The 20198-nt window shown below is 36.6% G+C and overlaps 1 protein-coding gene across 1 annotated transcript in view; it reads left to right on the top strand.

The window, feature by feature from the left end:
• The window catches only part of MRPL1 (mitochondrial ribosomal protein L1), a gene marked incomplete at both ends in the record, with an annotated part of 76872 nt that overhangs the window by 7949 nt on the left and 48725 nt on the right, over positions 1 to 20198 (top strand). Inside the window, 2 exons of the mRNA XM_084233487.1 lie at positions 6538 to 6649; positions 17853 to 18111. Coding sequence (XP_084089613.1) covers positions 6538 to 6649; positions 17853 to 18111 — 371 coding nt within the window. The remainder of the gene's footprint in view (positions 1 to 6537; positions 6650 to 17852; positions 18112 to 20198) is intronic.

Genomic DNA, 20198 nt, shown 5'->3' with positions numbered 1-20198 from the left:
GAAAGGTCCCTATTCTAAAATGGCAATTCGGTGACAGGCACACTCTCCCGCACGCTGGATCTGCCCTGGCTGTGGGTGCCTGCTCCCCTTTTGGGCTCGGACTGCTGGTCAGAAGGGGCCTGGCTTGGGTGAATTTTCTAGCTTACTTCTGACTCCTCCAGGAGCCTTCTGCTCGTTTCAAGCAGTCTTTACTGAAGAAAGGTCCCTATTCTAAAATGGTGATTTGGATACAGGCACACTCTCCCGTGTGCCTGGTTGGCCCTGGCTGTGGGTGCCCGCTTCCCCTCTGGGTTCGGACTGCTGGCCAGAAGGGGCCTGGCATGGGCAAACTTCCCAGCTCACCTCTGGCTCCTCTGGGAGCCTTTTGCCGGTTTCAAGCAGTCTTTATTGAAGAAAAGTCCCTGTTCTAAAAAGGTGATGTGGGTACACACTCTCCTACGTGCCCGGTTTTCCCTGGCCTTGGGTGCCCGCTCCCCCTCTGGGCTCAAACTGCTGGCCAGAAGGGGCCTGGCTTGGGCGAACTTCCCAGCTCACCTCTGACTCCTCTGAGATCCTTCTGCTGGTTTCAAGCAGTCTTTATGTTTACTAATATTGCTTACCCCACCCCCCCTCCCCAGCAGATATAAGCACCATAAGGACAGAGGTTATTTGTTTTGTTCACCAAGTTAAAAAGTGCTAGCACACACTTTTGTTGGCCTATTGTCAAATAAATGTCAAATAAATGACATTGTCATGACATTCATTGTCAAATAAATGAATGAGTGAATAAATGGATGTTCAAACAAAATGCCACCCTTCTTCCATGTGTTATGATGGATACAATTTTAAGTACAGTCCAGTTTTGCTCTTATTTGTTCAGATTGCTTTACTTGATTCAACGGATTTTTATTGTATCTTCATTTCCCAAACTCTGTGTTAGGTATTAGGGACAGAATGGTGAGCAATCCCTGCCCATGGTATTATCATTATTGAAGAGCAGACATTAATTGGATAATTATTTCTTTAGAATTGTTCTAAATTCCAGAAGGAGAAGGATGTATATGAGGGATTTACCTATTTTGAGTCTTCACAGAAGACTTCTGAAGAAGTAGTTTAAGAAGAGTCCCTGAAAGATCATTAGATAATTATAAATTTGTAGTAGGGGAGAATGTCACAGATGGAGGGAAGATTATATTTGAAAATCCTAAGGTGGTAAAAAATGTTAAGTCCAAGTAACTGAAAAGAGACCAGTGATTTTGAAGCAAGGGAAACACAAGAGAAAGTGGTGGTAGATGGAACATACTAAGTAGGTTAGAATTTGCTTAGAGAGGATCTTGTTAAATTATTCAAAGTGCTTTGTGAAGGCTTCCAAGTGCTTTAAGGACATGATGAGATTTTATTTTATTATTTTTAAAAAGATTTATTTATTTATGCATACAAGAACTGGGGTACAGGCCAGATGTGAGGGTGAGAGGATTCACCAGAGACAGAGTGGGGAAAAGAACAGGCAGACTGAAGAAATACACTGCTGAGGGGAGCAGCAGGCGAGTCAGGAGAGGTCTGCTGTGCCATGTGGACTGCTCCCTGGCTAGCCTGGAATCGAACTCGTGCTGCAGTGTCTGTGGAGAGCTTCATAGGTTGCATCTTAACCCTTGCATCATCGGGGAGCCCTGAGATTTTATTTTTAAATGACCCTCCTACCCCTATGAGAAGAAAGAAATGAAAAGGGCAAAGGGAAGAAGACAGATAAGTTTGCAATCTTTTGTCATAGTCCATGTGGTAGATGATGGTGGCCTGGACTGTGCTGGTATGGTGAGGAAACAAACACTAGATGGATAAGCTCTAGGGACAATGGGGATTATAGAGTCAGTTGAGAACCCTTGGGGAACTCTTAACTTTTTAGTATCAGGTATAAGGAAAGGAAAGGAAATAGAATAAATTAGCAAAGGAAATAGAATAATCTAGAAATAGAATAATCTAGCAAAGGAAATAGAATAAATTTCATCTCATTGCCAATAGATGAAGGTGGCGTGAATAAATGAAAGCAGATTCAGGGAGGTTTATAAGTAGTTGAGGGCTTCTATAAGTAGTTGAGGGCTTAGCAAGTTAGCTAAGAGTGAGAGAAGAAATGTGTTAAGGGAATACAATAAAATAATACATAGGCAAGTTGACTACAGAATGGTTGAATGTACAGAAGTGAAGTGGTCAAACAGTGCTGTTTAAATGGTTGTATTTTTGTAACTTGGTTTCTGTATGTAGTAGTTTGATAGATTTCTGTTGAAAATTTTAATTCTGGCTGTCATGAATAGGAATTCTAAATGGTAGTGGTTGATTGTTTTAGAGTACTTTGCAATTGGTGTACACAAGAGAATTATTCTTTTGAAGATCTTACCAGTGTTGTTGCATACTTGTTTAGTACAATTATGATTACTGTTTTGAAGTGTTTGCCTGACCTTGAATGGATAATTGCTTGTTATTTCATTTGCCGTATGCCATTTTTTTCAAGATAGCTTGATTCCTTACAAATGTGGAGGATCCCCTCTTAGATTGTTTTACCAGTGTAGCCCAATAAATTTGAGATTCTGGATGTCAGGAACTGGCTTGTGAGTCTGTTTCCCTTTTTCTTTCGAGCCCCTTATAGATTTCGTGCCACAGAAAATCCCCCAAAATACACAGATCTTCTACACTGCCCCAAATGTAATTCCTGTATGCTCATTGAATTCATTGTTTTGGTGATTATCTTGTACTTCAGCTTTCTGTTGGCAAATAGAGATAAAATTGAGTTATTACACGTGTGTCTTTGATGGCATTTAAACTGAAGATCAGAAAGAGTATACCATGGGAAGAGATGGAGGTGTTGCAGTCCCATGAAATGTGACATTAAATGCCAAGGATTTGAGGCAGGAATTAAGTTGAAAAAAGATGAGAAAGAAGAATCACAATGAGGAGATAGGAAAGTGGCCAGTGATAGGCACGGACTAGCTCACATCCAGCCTTGTAGACCATGGTAAGGACTTTATTTTGCACACACAGTACTGTGTACTTGGGAATATAATTTCCTAGATGAATCCATTTAACTTACAAAATGAATTCTATATAAGTCTTACAATTTCCATACTGTTAGTTGCACTGGATTTTAAGATACGGGATTTTATCAGCTACTTTACATGAAAATATAGTTGTGGTGTACTAATTTACAAAACTGAATTTAAGCCAACGCAACAGAAAAGAAGATATAGATGGTCAAACACACGAACACATACTCAGCCAGCTTATAAGAAAAATGCAAATTAAGACAGCTTTGCACACCATATTTTGTTTACTCTAATGGCAAAAGATCAGATGTTTGGTAAACATACTATGCTTGCATGAGTGTAGAAAACCAATGACCTTTTTCTTGCTGGTGGAAATATTTGGTACTGTTATTTTAGAGAGCAGTATTTATCAAAATTACAAATATTTATATTCTTTGACTCAGCAAATTCCCTCCTTGAAATTTATTCTGTAAATTTTCTTCTATGTGTGCAAAATGATGTTTGTGTAGGTTATTCACTACAACACTTTATAATAGCATGTATTGTAAATGACCTAATGGTTGGTCACTGATTAAGTAAATTATGATACAGTTACACAGTGGAGTACTTTGCAGCCGCAAAAAGAGTTCTTATGATATGTATAGAAAATTGCTGTTATAATATACACATATATATACTTTTTTAAAAGGCGTAAATGAAATGATATATATACATCTCATAATGTGTATATTCTATGTATGTGTGTGTGAAAGTGGACTGTAATACCTTTAAGTGAAAAGACAAGGTGTAGAACTATGAGTATGCCACCATTTTTTATAAAAGAAGAGGGAATTAATATTTCTAGAAAGATTAGTAGGAAATTGCTGACATGGAGGGGACACTGGGGGCTGATATGGGAGGAAGACTAATTTTGTATGTTCTTTTGAAACAATCCCTACGTACAAAAGAATATTTATAACATATGTAAAGACTAACTTAAAATTCTGAACATACACTATTAAGTTTCAAAAAATAGATTATATATTTTCAAGGCCCAACTCCTTTTTTTTTTAAATTTCATATGCTTTTTCTCTAGAGGTAAGAACTTTTCCTGAACTTTTATTTTATATTACTCCCTCTTTTTCTTTATAGTTTTAATATATATTGTTACATTTAATACACATACATATAATTATATGTATACACCTAGATACAATATTTAGTTATGCATGTTTTTGAACAGATTAATTCGTTGTAGACTCAAAGTTGTTTGTGAGAGTCATCTGTTTATCACAATTTACTTATATTTGAATTCTCTGCAGTTTTGCCGTTTCAATGATGTTATGATCATTCTGCATGTCTCTTAGTACACATGTGAGGAGTTCCTCTGGGGTACTCACCTACATGTAGAATTGCTGCCATCATTGAGCTCATTGAGTTTAGCCATATTGGGTAATACCACAATGTTTTCCAATTATACTCTTATCTGCTATGTGTAAATTTACTATTGCTTCACCTTTTTAGCGAGTCTGGGCTTTGGAAAAAAGTTATGCCAATGTGATGTATGTAAAACAGTGCTGCTTAAATTATTTCATCTAACTGTGACCTATTTCCAATAAGATTAAAGCACTGTTTCTTTCATTAAGAAAGGCTTGTGAAAAAAATATTACCAGACACACTAAATAATGTACTCAGTGATGTGGTTGATTTACATGCTGATGTAATTTTAATTTGGTTGCAGATTTGCAACAGGCCCACTAACCACTCTTGAAGTATCACTGTAAAATGATACTTTACTGTGATTTAGAATAATTATCTGACAGCATGTATTTTTTCTGTATATTTGTGGAATTTTATTTCCTTTTCAGTTAGAAGGCTGTTCTTTTGTTGGTTTTTCCATTGGGTTAATCTTACATAGTCAGAGTGTTAATCCTTTGCCCATTATATATGTTGCTATAATAGTCTCCAAGTTTTTGTCTTATTTTTTTACTTTTCTTTAAATTCTTTTTGGTTAGTGGTTTTGGGTTTTGTTTGAAATTGTCCCCATTTCCAAAGATCATAAATATATTTTCCTATAGTATGAAATCCTGTAAGTTTGCATTCACATATGAGTCCTTACTCTACGTTTGATTTTGTGTGTGTGGATTGTGAGATAGGGATAAATATACAGTTGACCATTGAACTGTGCAAGGGTTGGGACGCTGATCCTCTGCACAGTTGAAAATACATTCATAACTCTTGACTCCCCCCAAGCTTAACTAATAGCCTGCTGTTGATGGGCAGTCTTACGTGTAATATAGTTGATTAACATATTCTGTAAGTTACCTGTATTACATACTGTATTCTTAAAATACAATAAGCTAGAGAAAACAAAATAAGAAAATCATATGGAAGAGAAAATACATTTTTGGCATTTTACTGTATTTATGTATACCATAAGTTTATGCATCTGTTTACAAGGTGAGTGATTATGGGTATCTACAATACTGTCTTATACACTTGAGATATTTGAGATGCTATATGTATAACTAGGCATCAAAAATGAAATGATAATATGAACAATAAACTTGTATTTATTTACAGGTAGAAAGATTCATTCAGTGATAATATTTATTGAAAAAAATCCATGTGTATAAATGGACTCACACATTCAAAACCACATTATTCAAGGATCAACTGTACTCTTTCCCTGTGGATAATTGTGTTAGTGCCACTTATTGACCTCTTTGCACAGTGACTTGCAATAACATCCCTATCATATTTCAAATGTTCACATGAGCATGGTTCTGCGTTTATAAGATGTTTATTGTTTTATTAGTTTGTTCTTCTGTACTGAGCCAGGAACAAAGTGTCTTAATTACCATAGCTTTATATTATGTCTTGATCTCTGTTAAGACTTGGATTCTTCCTACTTTGCTCTAATTCTTTTTTTTTTTTTTTAATTTTTAAAATTTATTTTTGCGTAGAACTGGGGTGTAGGACAGAGGTACGGGGGTGGAGAGAGAGTGGTGAGTGGGGTGGTGTGAGAGGATTCACCGGAGATAGAGTGGGGAGCAGAACAGGCAGATCTACTGAAAACGCCGCTAAGGGGAGCAGCGGGCGAGATAGGGAGGTCTGCTGCACCATATGTGGGTTGGCTCCCTGGCCAGGGATTGACCTCAGGCCATAGTGGTGATAATGCTGGGACTTATCTCCTAGACCAGCAGGGAAGCCCCTGTTCTAATTCTTCCAAAGAAACTTGGGGCACCTCTGTGAATATATTAAAGAAAAAAGAATAAAATTTAAATTATTAAAACACATCAGGATAATTGTACATATTCCATAATTATAGAGATAACATAATCAGTTGAACCTGAATAACTTGTTAAAAATGTATGAAGACAAACATATCAATTGTATATATTTACTTGGCTTTAGTTTATTATGCTTTTTAAAGAATGGTAAAGAATCAGAATATTGAGTTTTTTTGGATATCCTTGGTTAAGAATGTAAAAATCATGAAAGAAACTATAAATACTAATATTTTCCTTTTTTTCCTTTCAAGTCTTGATACATCGTCAAAGGCATAGCGTTTCCAAGATGGTTTGTCAGACACCTCTTTATCCTTGTTCTATATACGTTCAGGTGCCCGACAGACATTTTGCTGCTGCTGCAAAGTAAGTATATATTTTTTAAGTGATTTAATTTGCTATTGTTTAAACGTTAGATTAAAAAACATTATGCTTGGTTCCATAAAGACATATAGGGACATATAATTGTAAAGGTTTATTATTCTGCTTCTTTGAGTTCGTAGTCCTAAAGGAAAGATCAAATTTATTATAATAATACTTAACATTTATTGAACACTGACATTCAGTATCCAATTTAATACCTTGTGGTAATATGTTGTCATGCTCTTTTTTTTAAGATGAAAGCAAGATATCCATAGATTATGTAACTTATTTAAAGTCACAGAAAAAGTAAGTGTTGGAGCTAGGATTTTTGACATAATAAAAATATTTTGTTCTCTATACTCAGTTCCTGACACAAAGCTCCTAAAAACCTTGTAATCCTCCTGAGTGATATGAGTGCTAGGAGCATCTTTTGTTCTAATATTTAGTCTTTGACCCAGTTTCTGATACAGAGCTTCTAAAACTCTTGTAATTTCCTGGGTTTTAAGGGTCTTTTTTTTCTTAAGGAGGCAACTCTTGGAGGGCTCCTGGATGGAGGTTGGTCACCAGAGAGACTAAGATTGGAAGCCTGGAGAGTTGCAGTCCCACCTCCCATCCTTCAGGGCTAGTAGAAGAACTAGAGATTGGGGTCATTGTTGATTATGCTCATGTGATGAAGGCTTAGTAGAAATCCTGAATTATGGGATTCTGAGAGCTGATAGGTTGGTGAATGTGTGCATGTGCCAGAAGGGTGGCACACAAACCTAGTGAGGACAGAAATTCTCATACTCCAGACCCTTCTGAAACTTGCCTATCATATTCTTTATTATACAAAAAAACAATAAATGTTAAAAAGTGTGAGTTCTGTGAGCCAGTCTAGCAAATTGTAAAGCTTGATGGGAAGGTTATGGAATTCCCCGATTTATAGCCTGTTTGCTGGAAGTATCTAGGCCTGGACTTGTGATTGGCTTCTGGAGTGGGGACAGCTTTTTGAAGTTGAACCCTTAAGCAGTAGGATCTGATGCTCAACCTACATCACTAAATATGATATCAGAATTGTGCTGAATTGCAGGAAATCCAGTTAATGTTGGAGAATTAGTTGGTATGGGGAAAAGCCCACACATTTGGTGTCAATTGTGTGAGTAGACTTATTAGTCTATCTGGAGATTGTTCAGCTAGAGCTGTCTAGTCATTTTTTAAAATTGAGATATGACATTATATTAGTTTCAGCTGTACAACTTAATGAATGACTATTTGTATATACTCTGAAATGCTCATTTCAGTAAGTCTAGTTAACATCCATCACCATGTAGACTTGTTATTTTTCCCTTGTAAAGAAAACTGTTAAGATTTACTCTCTTAGCAACTTTCAAATATACATTACTACAGTCACCATATGTTCTTTATATCCCCATGATATAAAGATACTTTATATCAACCATTTTTGTACTTATTTTATAAGTTTGTACTTTTTGACACCCTGTACCCATATTACCCAAACTGAATTCCCTGCCTCTGTAAGCCACCAATTTATTCTCTGCATCTGTGAGGTTATGGCTTATTTCTCCAAGCATAATGCTTTCAGGGTTCACCTGTGTTATCACAATAAATGTGACAACATTTATGTGAATAAATGTATTTTTCATGTATATACACATTATATATTGTATATACATATATATCATTTATGTATATATGTGATATATGCATATATATCATTTATGTATATTTGCAATATATGCATATATACACATATTGGGTGTATATATATTATATGTTTTATATATATTTTATATATACATATGCATTTTTTTTCCTCCATTAATTCATTGATGGACACCTAAGTTGCTTTCATGTCTTCGCTGTTATAAATAATACTATAATGAATATGGGTATTTGATTTCATTTTGCAAATATGCTGTAATTTACATAACCATTTCCTTTTTGATACACATTTATCTTTCCAATCTTTTCTGTTAAAAATTATCCTTTAGTGAATAATGTGTACATAGTATCTTGTTAAATATTGTGAATATATTTGTAGTATAAACTCTGAAAAATAGAATTGAGTCAAAAGATATCTACAAAAGATATGTACATTTATAATTTTGAAAGGTCATAGCAAATTGCCTTCATAGAGCTCTTGCCAACTTATGCCCTTATCAGCAAGTATTATTAGAATGCCTATTTTCCCATATACAGTTTAGTAAAAATTTTTGAATTTTGTCAATTGATTTGGTAGGTAGTAAATGGTATCATGACTTTAATTTATTCAATTATTATCGAAGTATACGTTTTTATATGTTTAAAAGCCCATATATTTTCTTAACCATATTTTTTGTTGATTAGTAGGAACTTTCTGTATTATAATTAGCATGCATCTTTCCTGTAACTTTAATATGTTTTAACTGTTAGAGTGGAGGAATGGACTGAGTGCAATAAGATCACACGTGACAGCTTCACTAATTCTACTGGGAAAGAGACAAAAAGTATTTGAGCTGGGTCCTGAAAGATAAAATTTTGCAGGAGAATTAGCACAGAGGAGTGAAAGTAAATATATGACGTAATGCAGTTTGATATGTCTTGAATATAAAGTGAAGGAGGGGGCAAAAATGTAACTAGAAAAAAGGCTTCATTTGAGTGTGAATAGTACTTGGATTCATTTTGTTATTGAGAAATTGGGGGAGTATTAGTTGTACCAAGTTACATCCCTACCCAGCATTGAGTGAAAATACCCACATTCCTAACAACCCTAAATATCATCAGCTTCCATTTATTTCTTCAGTGTAGTTTTATATCTTTTGCCCATTTTTCTCTTGGACTGTTTGTCTTTTTTCTTCTGCCTTGTAAAAGTATTTGTTTATTAGGGATATTGATTATTTTGATTATTTTTATTTGATTATTTTTAAAACAACTTTAAATGTTGTTTTCTTTTATCTTATAGAAGTTTTCCATTTTCTGTCTCCACTGTATTCTATTCTAGTACAACCTTAAAAGCATTTCCAATTCACCTTAAAAGCATTTCTTAGCATAGCTAAGAAATGTCTGTTCAAAAAAAAAAAAAGCTAGAAAAAATATTAGCAGTTGATTTTTTTCATGTCTAACAATGAGCATTATTCAAAAGCTTGATGAGAATCAGAGTATTAATACTTTTCATTGTGGGTTTTAGTATTTTTAATTACTAACTTACACTAAAAGTTTGTTTTTTCATGGCTGGTATTTTATTTTATTTTATTTTTTTTTTCTTATTTTATTTTTTTTTTTTGTATAGAGGCATGCTTTATTTATTTGTTTGCTGGTCTGTTTGTTTGTTTTGTTTATACATGCACTGGGTACAGTCAGAAGCGCGGGAGGGTGAGAGAATTCACCAGAGCCAGAGCGGGGAGCAGAGCAGGCAGAAGGACCGAAGTACACTGCTGAGGGGAGCCATGGCTGGTATTTTAAATCAGCATCTGAGACAAGGTAGAAGGACTTGTGCTTCCTTCTCTCTTCTCTCTTGTCATTCCTAATCTCTTCATACCTCCATGTATGTGTATATACCCATGGTTTGCCAGTGGTAGATCCTGATTAAAAAAAAAAAAAGACATCTGGGTCATCTCTGAATCTGGTTCTGTGTCTCTTTTGACAACAGTAGGTTATTTTTCTTGCTTCTTCATTCATCTCAAAATTTTTTGTTGAGTGTTATACATCTTATGTAGAACAATGGAGACTGAAGAACAGTATTTATGCTTGGAAATTCACGTGCCTCTTCTGTCAGAACATTGAGTCAGTCCAGTCAGAAGTATATCTAAGGTATTTTTTGTTGTTGTTGCTATGGTAACCACCAGCTGCAAATTTCTTTAGTGCTACCTGTGCTTAGGGTGGAGGTGGGTTGCTAGAAGGTTTTTCTCTGGGTTCCTACTTTTACTCAGCTTTCTGCCTGTTTGACAACTGTGCCTCGGGGAGCCAGGAGGGGAAGTCCTCTCACTCTTACCTCTCCCCTGGTAGTATTTAGCACTTGTTAACCTGGTGATGGGGGCAGGAGGGAGTGTCTGTTGCACATTCAGCCTTCAAGGTCCGGTGTGGGTGGGCCTTGGGGATGGGGTTTTCTCGGTATTTATGTCCCTTCTCTCATTGGCTTGTATCTATTATGTCTTGTGGGAGACTCTCTGGACCTTCTCTAGCTTTTTTGGTAGAGAATACTGTGATATTCTGCTCAGGACTGTTTCTCATCCTATACCCAAGAAGAGAAGTTTTTGTCTTTCTTTTTTTCTTTCCTTCCTCTTCACACAATGGGTATTTGTTTGTTCCATAGAGGATTTCAGGGTTATATACCTTTCTACCAGCAGTGGCCACATCCTCTAGGATTGCAGGCTCCTGGCCTACTGTGGTTTTTCCCAAGTGTACCTTATGGAGATCTGTGGAAAGGACTTTCCAATTGAGTGTGAACTCCCCTTGTAACAGGGTTCTCCAAGGGGTTTACACTGTTGAAATGACCCTAAAATTTTAGCTGATTTTTTTCCTTATCTGTTTGTCTTCCTCTCATATTCTGCAAAGTCTACTGAAGGTGGAGTGGGGATAGGTATCAGGGCTGACTCTCCTTGGATTTCAGGCTACTCAGTTACCTTACAATCTCAGCTCTGTACTAGGTCAAGAAAAATTGTGATTTTATCGGTCTCTTTCTTATTGCTAATGCTCTTTCCAGCTTTTATATTTTAATTTTCATTTATTTGTATTATTATTGACTGGGTTTTTCTCTATCACTGTTACCATTCTAAATAGAAGCAGAAATTTTGCATTTAGTTTGATGAATAAACCAGCATCAGAGATGTCAGTGAATTTATGTGATTACACTGAGAAATAAAAATTCCAGACATTTGCATATCCTTAATATTTATATGCTTAAAGCATGTTCTCTTTAGTTCTGTTTAATTCAGTGTAGTTTGACAGAGATTGTATGCCCTTCTTCCCCATCCATACTCTTAATTCTTCTATGTAAAGGTGTCTTCCATCTTGAAAGATCTTGGATTGGTGTCTCTGGGGTCACAGATCCTCAAAGGTCCTGAAGAACTTTATTATAGCACCGTTTTTTTCTTATGATGCTTTATTTCGCTATGACCATGAAATTATTTTTTCTTTTGTGCTTTTGGAGTTAGGGGACAGATGAGACAGGGAGAAAATTATTACCTGAGTATGGTCGCTTATTACTCATTTAATCTGTGTGGTATAGTTACCCAGGTAACTGCAGCTAAATTCTGTTCTCTTCAATACAAACTGCCAGGCATTTCTCCCTCACCTTCCCTAGAAACTTTCTAGTAGGATTTATTTTCTCTTAGAATCATATTATTTAAGCTTTCTTGGTAGGACCTTATGTAATTGCATAAAAAATAAGTTCTTCTGGATGTGACTTTGTGAATAAAGGTAGCTTTTTTGGAGAGTAATGGAAAATAAGCAGTGAATCTATAAGATTAATTATTTTTGACAGATTTTGTTGAATTTGGGGATTTTTTTTGACAATGTTTTTCTTAGAGTCCTGATAAATCTGTTATAATGATGTATCTTTTTTTTTTTTAACCACTAAAGCAGTGTTTCACTAGTAACTTAAAAATATTTTTACTGAAATGCTTCAAATATGTGAAACAAGGTCCAAAGTATAAATAATTTGTTATGTATCTAACTCAGCTTGTATATCAGACTTTCATTGCTTTTTGCAAATATTAATTTAAAAATCTTATTTGGGGCCCCCTTGGTGGCGCAGCAGTTAAGCGCTGGGCTGCGAAGCTGCCCGCAGCCTCTGCAGCGCCGGTTGGATCCCTGGCTGCCAGCGAGGGTCCCACATAGCACGCAGACCTCTCCTGCCGCGCCAACTGCTCCCCTCAGCAGTGTACTTCTGTCCTTCTACCTGTTCTGCTTCCTGCTCTGACTCTGGTGAATTCTGAACCCTCCTGCGTTTCTGACTCCACCCAGTGCTTGTATAAAAATCTTATTTCATTCCCTGGAATTTCTTTCATATTAATTTCAAATAAAATGGACAGGTTTTTTTTTTTTTTTTTTTTTTAAAGATTTATTTATTTATTTATGCAAGCACTGGGTACAGTCAGAAGCGCAGGAGGGTGAGAGAATTCACCAGAGCCAGAGTGGGGAACAGAACAGGCAGACTGACGAAATATACTGCTGAGGGGAGCAGCGCGCCAGACAGGAGCGATCTGTCGCACCATGTGGGACCCTCACCAAGGGCTGGGGACAAACCGGCGCTGCAGAGGCTGCGGGCAGCTTCGCAGCCCAGTGCTCAACAGCTAAGCCACCAGGGGAGGCCCCCAAGTGTTTTTTTTTTTTTTTTTAAGATTTATTTATGCATACTAGAACTGGGGTACAGGCCAGAAGCGGGGGGGGGGTGAGAGGCTTCACCAGAGGCAGAGTGTAGAACAGAACAGGGGGATCTACTGAAATACACTGCTGAGGGGAGCAGCGGGCAAGACAGATGTTTGCTGTGCCATGTGGGTCAGCTCCCTGGCTGATTGGGGATTGAACTTGTGCTGCAGAGGCTGCGGATGGCTTCATAGTGCTGTGCTTAACCCGTTGGGCCACCAGGGAGGCCCTAAATGGACAGGTTTAACTGATACAAAATTTAGTGATAAAATCAGCATTTATGTAAAGTAAATCTGTAGGTTACAGCTAGGGCTCATTCATTTTGTTTATTTTAAATAGGAGTTTATTACTATAACAGGCTTCTTAGACTTTTTTATTATCTCCACTGCTCTTTTACTAAATATAAAATTAAAATGTGAGTTTTCTAGTTTGGAAGGTTTTAGGATTTTGTGGAGTTTTTCCAAGGCAGCTATTGAGGTGTGTTATATCCATCCACTTGGCCACCTACTTTGATTTGTTGTTGTCAGTCCAGAAGGACACCTGTGTCCTATTAAAAATGAACATTGTCATTATGTGCTCTTCTGTTGAATTGCTCATTGGCTGGGAGGATACTATTATTAGTTGTGGTAATAAGGCTTCATTGAGTGCTAAAAGTGAAATGAAATTATATGTTAGATTGGTTTCAGAGGTTTAAAAAAATTATTTTACTGTCATCCATTTTTAATGGATCCTTATTACATTATTACTGCAATAACATTATCTTAAACTTTTGTGACTTGAAACAACAAAAATTTATTATATTGCAGTTCTATAGGCAGAAGTCTGACATGGATCAGGTGTCTTGAGCTAAAATCAAAGTGTCTTGAGGAGAATGTTTGCCTGTCATTCTCAGCTTGGAGATGGCCCCTATATTCTGAAAGAGGAGAAATACAGGGGATGGGGTTGACCCACTTGGTTGACCCAAATGCTTACTTAAGAGTGGAGACACAATTCAAAAGCAAGTACTGGTTTGGGAAAGTCATGTAACATTTTTGTTTGAAAAACATAGAAAAAGTACCTCATGACTTCTCCGGCAACCCAATACATGGGGAGAAACAATAACAGAATTTATTTACATAGGGAATGAGAAAAGGGAGAGTTGAGAGAAAGAAAGACAAATTATTAGCTGCCACTTGTCATTTGCTTACCCCACATAGCATCTGCTGAGCAGAGACTAAGGTCCAAGCCAAAGCCACATGTGGTAAACTGGTGGCTTTTCCAGGATACCCATTGTTGCCAGCAGTTTAACTGCTTGAAGCCCCAGTGTTTTTATTGCCGAAGTGCCGCCTCCACCTATGTCTTAGCAGTCTTGTAGGACATCAGGGAATGGAGTCTGGAAAGCTCTGCCTTCTACCATTGAGTATCATTACCACTCAGTGGCTTGGAGATCACTCCTCACTGTTCCTTTTGCAATTCATTGCCTTGTACTCCACCACCCTCCTCCATCTTTGTAGGGTAAGGTAAAAAGCATCAGGCTTTTCTGCCCTCCCGCCATTAGGATAGATGACGGAACTCTGCGGTCCTAAATGCATGCCTGATGGCAGACACCTGGAGTAGGGTTTGGGCATGCGTAAATGTGTATACCTGGGCTGAGATTGGGCTTATGAGGGCAGCGTCACGGGGACGCCAGCAGAAGCAGAGACCACCAGAGAACGCTGGAGAACCCAGAAAGAGTGAAGACTTGCTGGGGGCTGAGAGGGCTGCCAGCCTCCTGGTCCCCCAGAACCCCTGCCTGCCGTGTGCCTGGTAAATCCCAATAAAAGCCTGAAAAGCCACTGAAGGCTCTAGGACTCCTCCTTCACCTGTCTGCTCGGGTCATAGAGCTCCTGCTCCGTCCATTCCTGCGCCCTACAATCTTCAAAGCAAAAAATGGCAGATTGAGTCCCTTTTACACTTGAGTTTCCTCTGTCTTCCAATTGCTGTTGGAAGCAGATGAGAGAGGGGAAAGTTTCTCTGCTTGCAAGGACTTAGGTGATTAGATCAGGCCCACCAGGATAATCTCCCCATCTTGAGGTCTTTAACTTGAATCACATTTGCCAAGTATTTTTTGCCATGTAGAAATATAGACATCTTTGGGAAGTCAATATTTTGCCTACCCTAGTACCCCAGCATCTTTCTAGAATATTTTGCTAATTTAAAACTTTTATATGGTTAAAGATTATAGATGTGATTTGAAGTAATGATGAGAAAATATAGCACATTTAATTCTGTCTTTTCTTTTTACTTTCACACTGTTAATTTCCATTACCTGTTGAACATATTTTCTTAGGTATTTTATAAACACCTTGTTTGTTTTTGTTATGTAACAAGCAGCCCTGTGATTATTTATCATTGCCCACACATCTGTAAGTGATCTGGTCTAAGCTAGGTTTGGATGGTTGTCCTTGATGACCTTGTCTGGGCTTGCTGTACAGCTGTGAGTCTGCAGATCAGCTGAGAATTATCTAATCTAGCCTGGGGCTCTCTGGAGCCAATGCTGTTTCATATGTGTCTCATCCTCCCACCTTTGGGCTAGCCCAGGCATATTCTTCTTATGAAAATGACAGAAATACAAACCTATTAGTGCAAACATATGAATGCTTTTATGACTTACACATAGAATAGAGAGAAGTTGTCATTTGATTTTTTCTATTGGCCAAAAATAGTCACATGCCTATATCAAGGTGCTGGGAAATATATTCTACCCCTTTCAGTGGGAAGAACTGTAAAATCACTTAGAAAAAGGATACAGCTAACCCTAAATTCAAAGTCTTAAATGCCCCAAACTGAACTCATCTCTGACTATTTGTTTTGTTTTCTTTATTTCTGGTCTTACTCTATGCCTGGTCACCCAAGCAAGCAGCTAAAGAAGAATTCAAGAGTCTTTGCTTTGTCTTCCCTATCTTTTAATATTTACATTGTAAATACCTCTCTAATCTTCTCATCTTAAGCATGTTGCCATCACTATTCTGGTTTAGATTGTAATATGTTCTGGAGAGGAAGAAGTGGCTGTAGTGGTAGAACAGTCTCTTAATTGTCTCCAATCCAGCTTCCTTCAAATTTATTCCTTGTATATGGTCACCACAGTACTCTGCTTAAAATATGTCACTCCTGTTCACTGGCTTCTTGTTGCATTTAGAGGAGACCTTTGTGATCTAGGTTCTCTAACTTCATATTCTGCCTATTTCCTGCCTTCCCTTTTACACATTAGTTCAGGAGTCAGCAATATGTAGCCAGTGAGTCAAAAAATTTAGTTTGCCATCTGTTTCTATATGGTTTGTGAGGAAAGAATGGTTTTTACACTCTTAAATGATTGGGGAAAAAAAGAACAATATATTATGACCCATGAAAACTATGACATTTCAACAAGTGTTCAGAAATAGAGTTTTATTGGAGTATATCTAGTTCTTTCATTTTTATATTGCCTGTTGTTGCTTTCTCATCACAGGAGTTGAGTCACTGAGACAATGAGTTTTTGCTATCTGGTCCTTTACAGAAGAAGTTTGCCAACCCTTGCTGTAATCAATTAAAACTTATAATAGTGCCCTTTGTATTCGATTTTATGCTTCAACAGTTTTATTGTGTTGTTTCTTTGCCTGGCTAACTAGTTTTTAAATAATAGCTTTACTGAGATATAACTTACATACTATATAATTCACCCATTTAAAGCGTACAGTTCAATAGCTCTTAGTATATTCAAGAATTGTTCAGCCATTACTAACGTCAGTTTTAGAACATTTTCATTACCCTCCCTCAAACCCTGTGCCCATTAGCAGTCATTCCCCATTTTCCCAAGCTCCTTCCCCAACTCTGAATAACCCCTTATTCTACTTTCAATCTCTATAGCTTTGCCCATTTTTGATATGTCGTATAAATGAAATCATACAATATATGGTTTTTTATGACTAGTTTCTTTCATTTACCTTAATTTTTTTTAAAAGATTCATTTATTTATGCAAACAAGAGCTGGGATACAGGCCAGAGGTGAGGGGGGTGAGAAGATTCACCAGAGACAGAGTGGGGAACAGAACAGGCAGACTGACTGAAATACACTGACGAGGGGAGCAGTGGGCGAGATAGAAGAGGTCTGCTGCTCCATGTGGGTTCCTCCTTGGCCGGCTGGGGATTGAACTCATGCTGCAGAGGCTGTGGATTGCTTCATAGTGCTGTGCTTAAACCCTTGCGCCACCAGGGAGGCTCTCATTTAGCTTAATGTTTTTCAGGTTCATGCATATTAAAGCATGAATCAGTACTTCAGTGTTTTTCATTGGTGATTAATATTCCTTTGTATGGATTTACTGCATTTTATGTATTCATTCATCAGTTGGTGGACTTCCCGGTTTTAACCTTTTAGCAGTTGTAGGTGATACTGCTATGAACATTTGTGTACAAGTTTTTATGTGGTCATAATGTTTTCATTTCTCTGAAGTATGTACCTGGATTTAAACACTTTGTTATCCTTCAAGAATTCATTTTGGGGTCATTGATTCCAGAACCCTTCCCTATCCTTTCATGGTGGGCTAAAAATGTCTTTTCTTTAAGGTCTCTATAACACTCTCGTACTATTTTCCCCATTATATTGAAATTATCACTTTGTATGTTGTCTCTGCTATTCCTCTAAGCTTCAGAGAGCCGCATCAGTCAATGCCTTATTCAACTTTGTGTCGACAGCAAATAATACAAAAGTTCATTTAATATTTGTTGAATTAGAGAAACTGTAAAGCAACCTATGCTTCTGAATGAAAATAAACTTTATCTTTTTTTTTTTGTCTTATATATATTGACTTTTTAAAAGTTTCTTGGAATAGATATTGATGTAACTAATCTCAAATTTATCTTTAAGGCCTGCAAAGAAAACAAAAAAAGGTGCCAAAGAAAAAACATCAGATGAAAAAAAAGATGAGGTAGAAAAAATAAAGTCATACCCCTATATGGAAGGTGAACCTGAGGATGATGTCTACTTAAGACACTTATATCCAAGGCAGATATATGAGGTGGAGAAAGCTATTCACTTACTTAAGAAATTTCAAATTCTGGACTTTACTAATCCAAAGCAAGGTGTTTATCTTGATTTGACACTGGATATGGCACTGGGAAAGAAGGTATGTAAACTTTATTTGTCAATAGTGGGTGTATGAATTGTTTCTTAATTTTTTTAAATTCTTGCCTCCTGTAATAAATTTCAGAAAATCATTTACTCTTTACCTACTTAGTATGAAAACTGCTTGTCTTTTTCATTTCCCAAATATAAAAAATGATGTTGAATTCTGCAGTTGAGAGTATTCTGCAGTTGATAAACATATGTCTTCTGTTCCACCTGAAGAATTATTGATGTAAATTTCAATAAAATATTGTTAAAATTAAGATATTACTGTAACTTTGTAAAATGATTTAAGTTATAGGTGTCATGTTTCTTCTCTGCAACTGAAGGCTTTGAATGAATTTTGTGGCCTTAACTTGTGTTCCAGAGAATCCTAGTTTGAGACTTAAGTTTGCATGGGTGGAGTTCTATTGCCTCTCACTCTTGCTTCAACCAGAACTTATGCTTACCTGTTTATATATTGCAGTCCGGTGGATGACTTTTGTTTACAAAACTCTAAAAGAAGGAAAAACACTAGATTAGAGTTTACATTAGAATTGAGGTCAATTTATGTACAGCTCTAAATTTTGTAAGCTTTTCACTTAAATAGAATTTTCGTGGAAATTATGATTTAATTTTTCATTCGAGGATTTTTTTTTTTGGTCAGCCTAGAAATTTTAAGTTTTTGAATGCAACTTAACAATATCAACAATAGCAATAGCAACATAATTGAGCATTTAGGAGGAGGCAGTTTAGTTCAGTGCTTAATAATAGCATGCACTCTGGAGTCAGATTACATTACAGGCCAGAATTTTGACCATCACCACTTAATTGCTCTTTGACCTTTGTTTTCCTGGTTTAACCTCTTCAAATTTCAGTGTTTTTTCATCTTTTTATAAAGGGAAAGAAAATGTTTAGTTTGTATGGTTGTAGTTAGGATTAAATGAGGTAGTGCTTGTAAAGGACTTGGTAAGTGTTTAATAATAGCACCGACACTTACTGGAAATTTTATCAGCCACAGTGCTTAATATTTTGCATGCATTTTCTCATTTAGTCCAATAATAATCTCAGAAGAGGAAGTTGAGACACAAAAAATCAAGTCACTTGCTCAAAGTTATAAAGTGGATAGTGGAGTTAAGATTTGAACCAAGGTCACTTCTTCATTCTTATTTATTAAAAACAGTTTATACCAGCGATGTTGTAATTTTATTTTCTACCATTGTGTTACTGTTCTTTTTTTTAAATGCTGCAGTGTCCAACTTGCTCACTTTCTTGGTCAATCATAAACATCATTCAAAACAAAGACTTGTAGGACCACAAGTCCTATACTTCACTTCAGTTATAGAAGCCACTTGTAAACTAATAACTTTTTAAGAATACTGTTTTCTTCCTAAGACATTTTTTTCTTTTTCACTACAACAAGCTAGGATTCCCCAGGGGATGTTATTATTGTGATTGCCTCTGATTGAAAAAATGTACTGGAACCAGTTACAACTTGTTGATGGCAGAGGAATGTCAGTCAATAAAGCTGAGTTGCATGTCTGGTATAAATTGTTCTCAGAGTTTGTGCCTTCTTGTCTGAAAAGAAATCCTCAGGAAGTTATCTCTATTCAACATAAAGTTTTTCTAAAAAAAAAAAAATCTTTTAATCAGTTTTAATTAGGGAACAAGTAGTTTTTCTTCTAGACTTAAGGCTGCACCAAAACTTTGGCTCTAGAACTTGTTTCCATGGAAAGTCTACTTAAGAAATCTGAGCCACAGGCCTAGACAGGTCCTTGACCTAAACAAATTAGTTCTGAGGCCCTTTAGAATCTCCACCCATTTTAGAGTGCCTCAAATGCCTATCATTGTTTATTTTGAATTTCCCAACTGAATTTCTAAATATATCTGAAAATGATGGTGGTTCAGGTTTTTTCAAAATAGACCTGCTCAGAAGCCTTTCGACTTTGGCATTCTGACATGGATTTACTATCACTTGATAGTTTAGAGCTAATGATGGAGATAAGGAGTGACCTACTGAACAGATCAGCAGGGTAGTGTCATTCAGTGTGCATAACTGTGTTCATGTCTTCCTTGATGGTATCAAACAACTACATGTGGATTTAACTC

Source organism: Talpa europaea (assembly GCF_964194135.1).
Source record: "Talpa europaea genome assembly, chromosome: 5".
NCBI lineage: Eukaryota > Metazoa > Chordata > Mammalia > Eulipotyphla > Talpidae > Talpa > Talpa europaea.
This window is presented reverse-complemented; position numbering and strand designations above follow the sequence as displayed.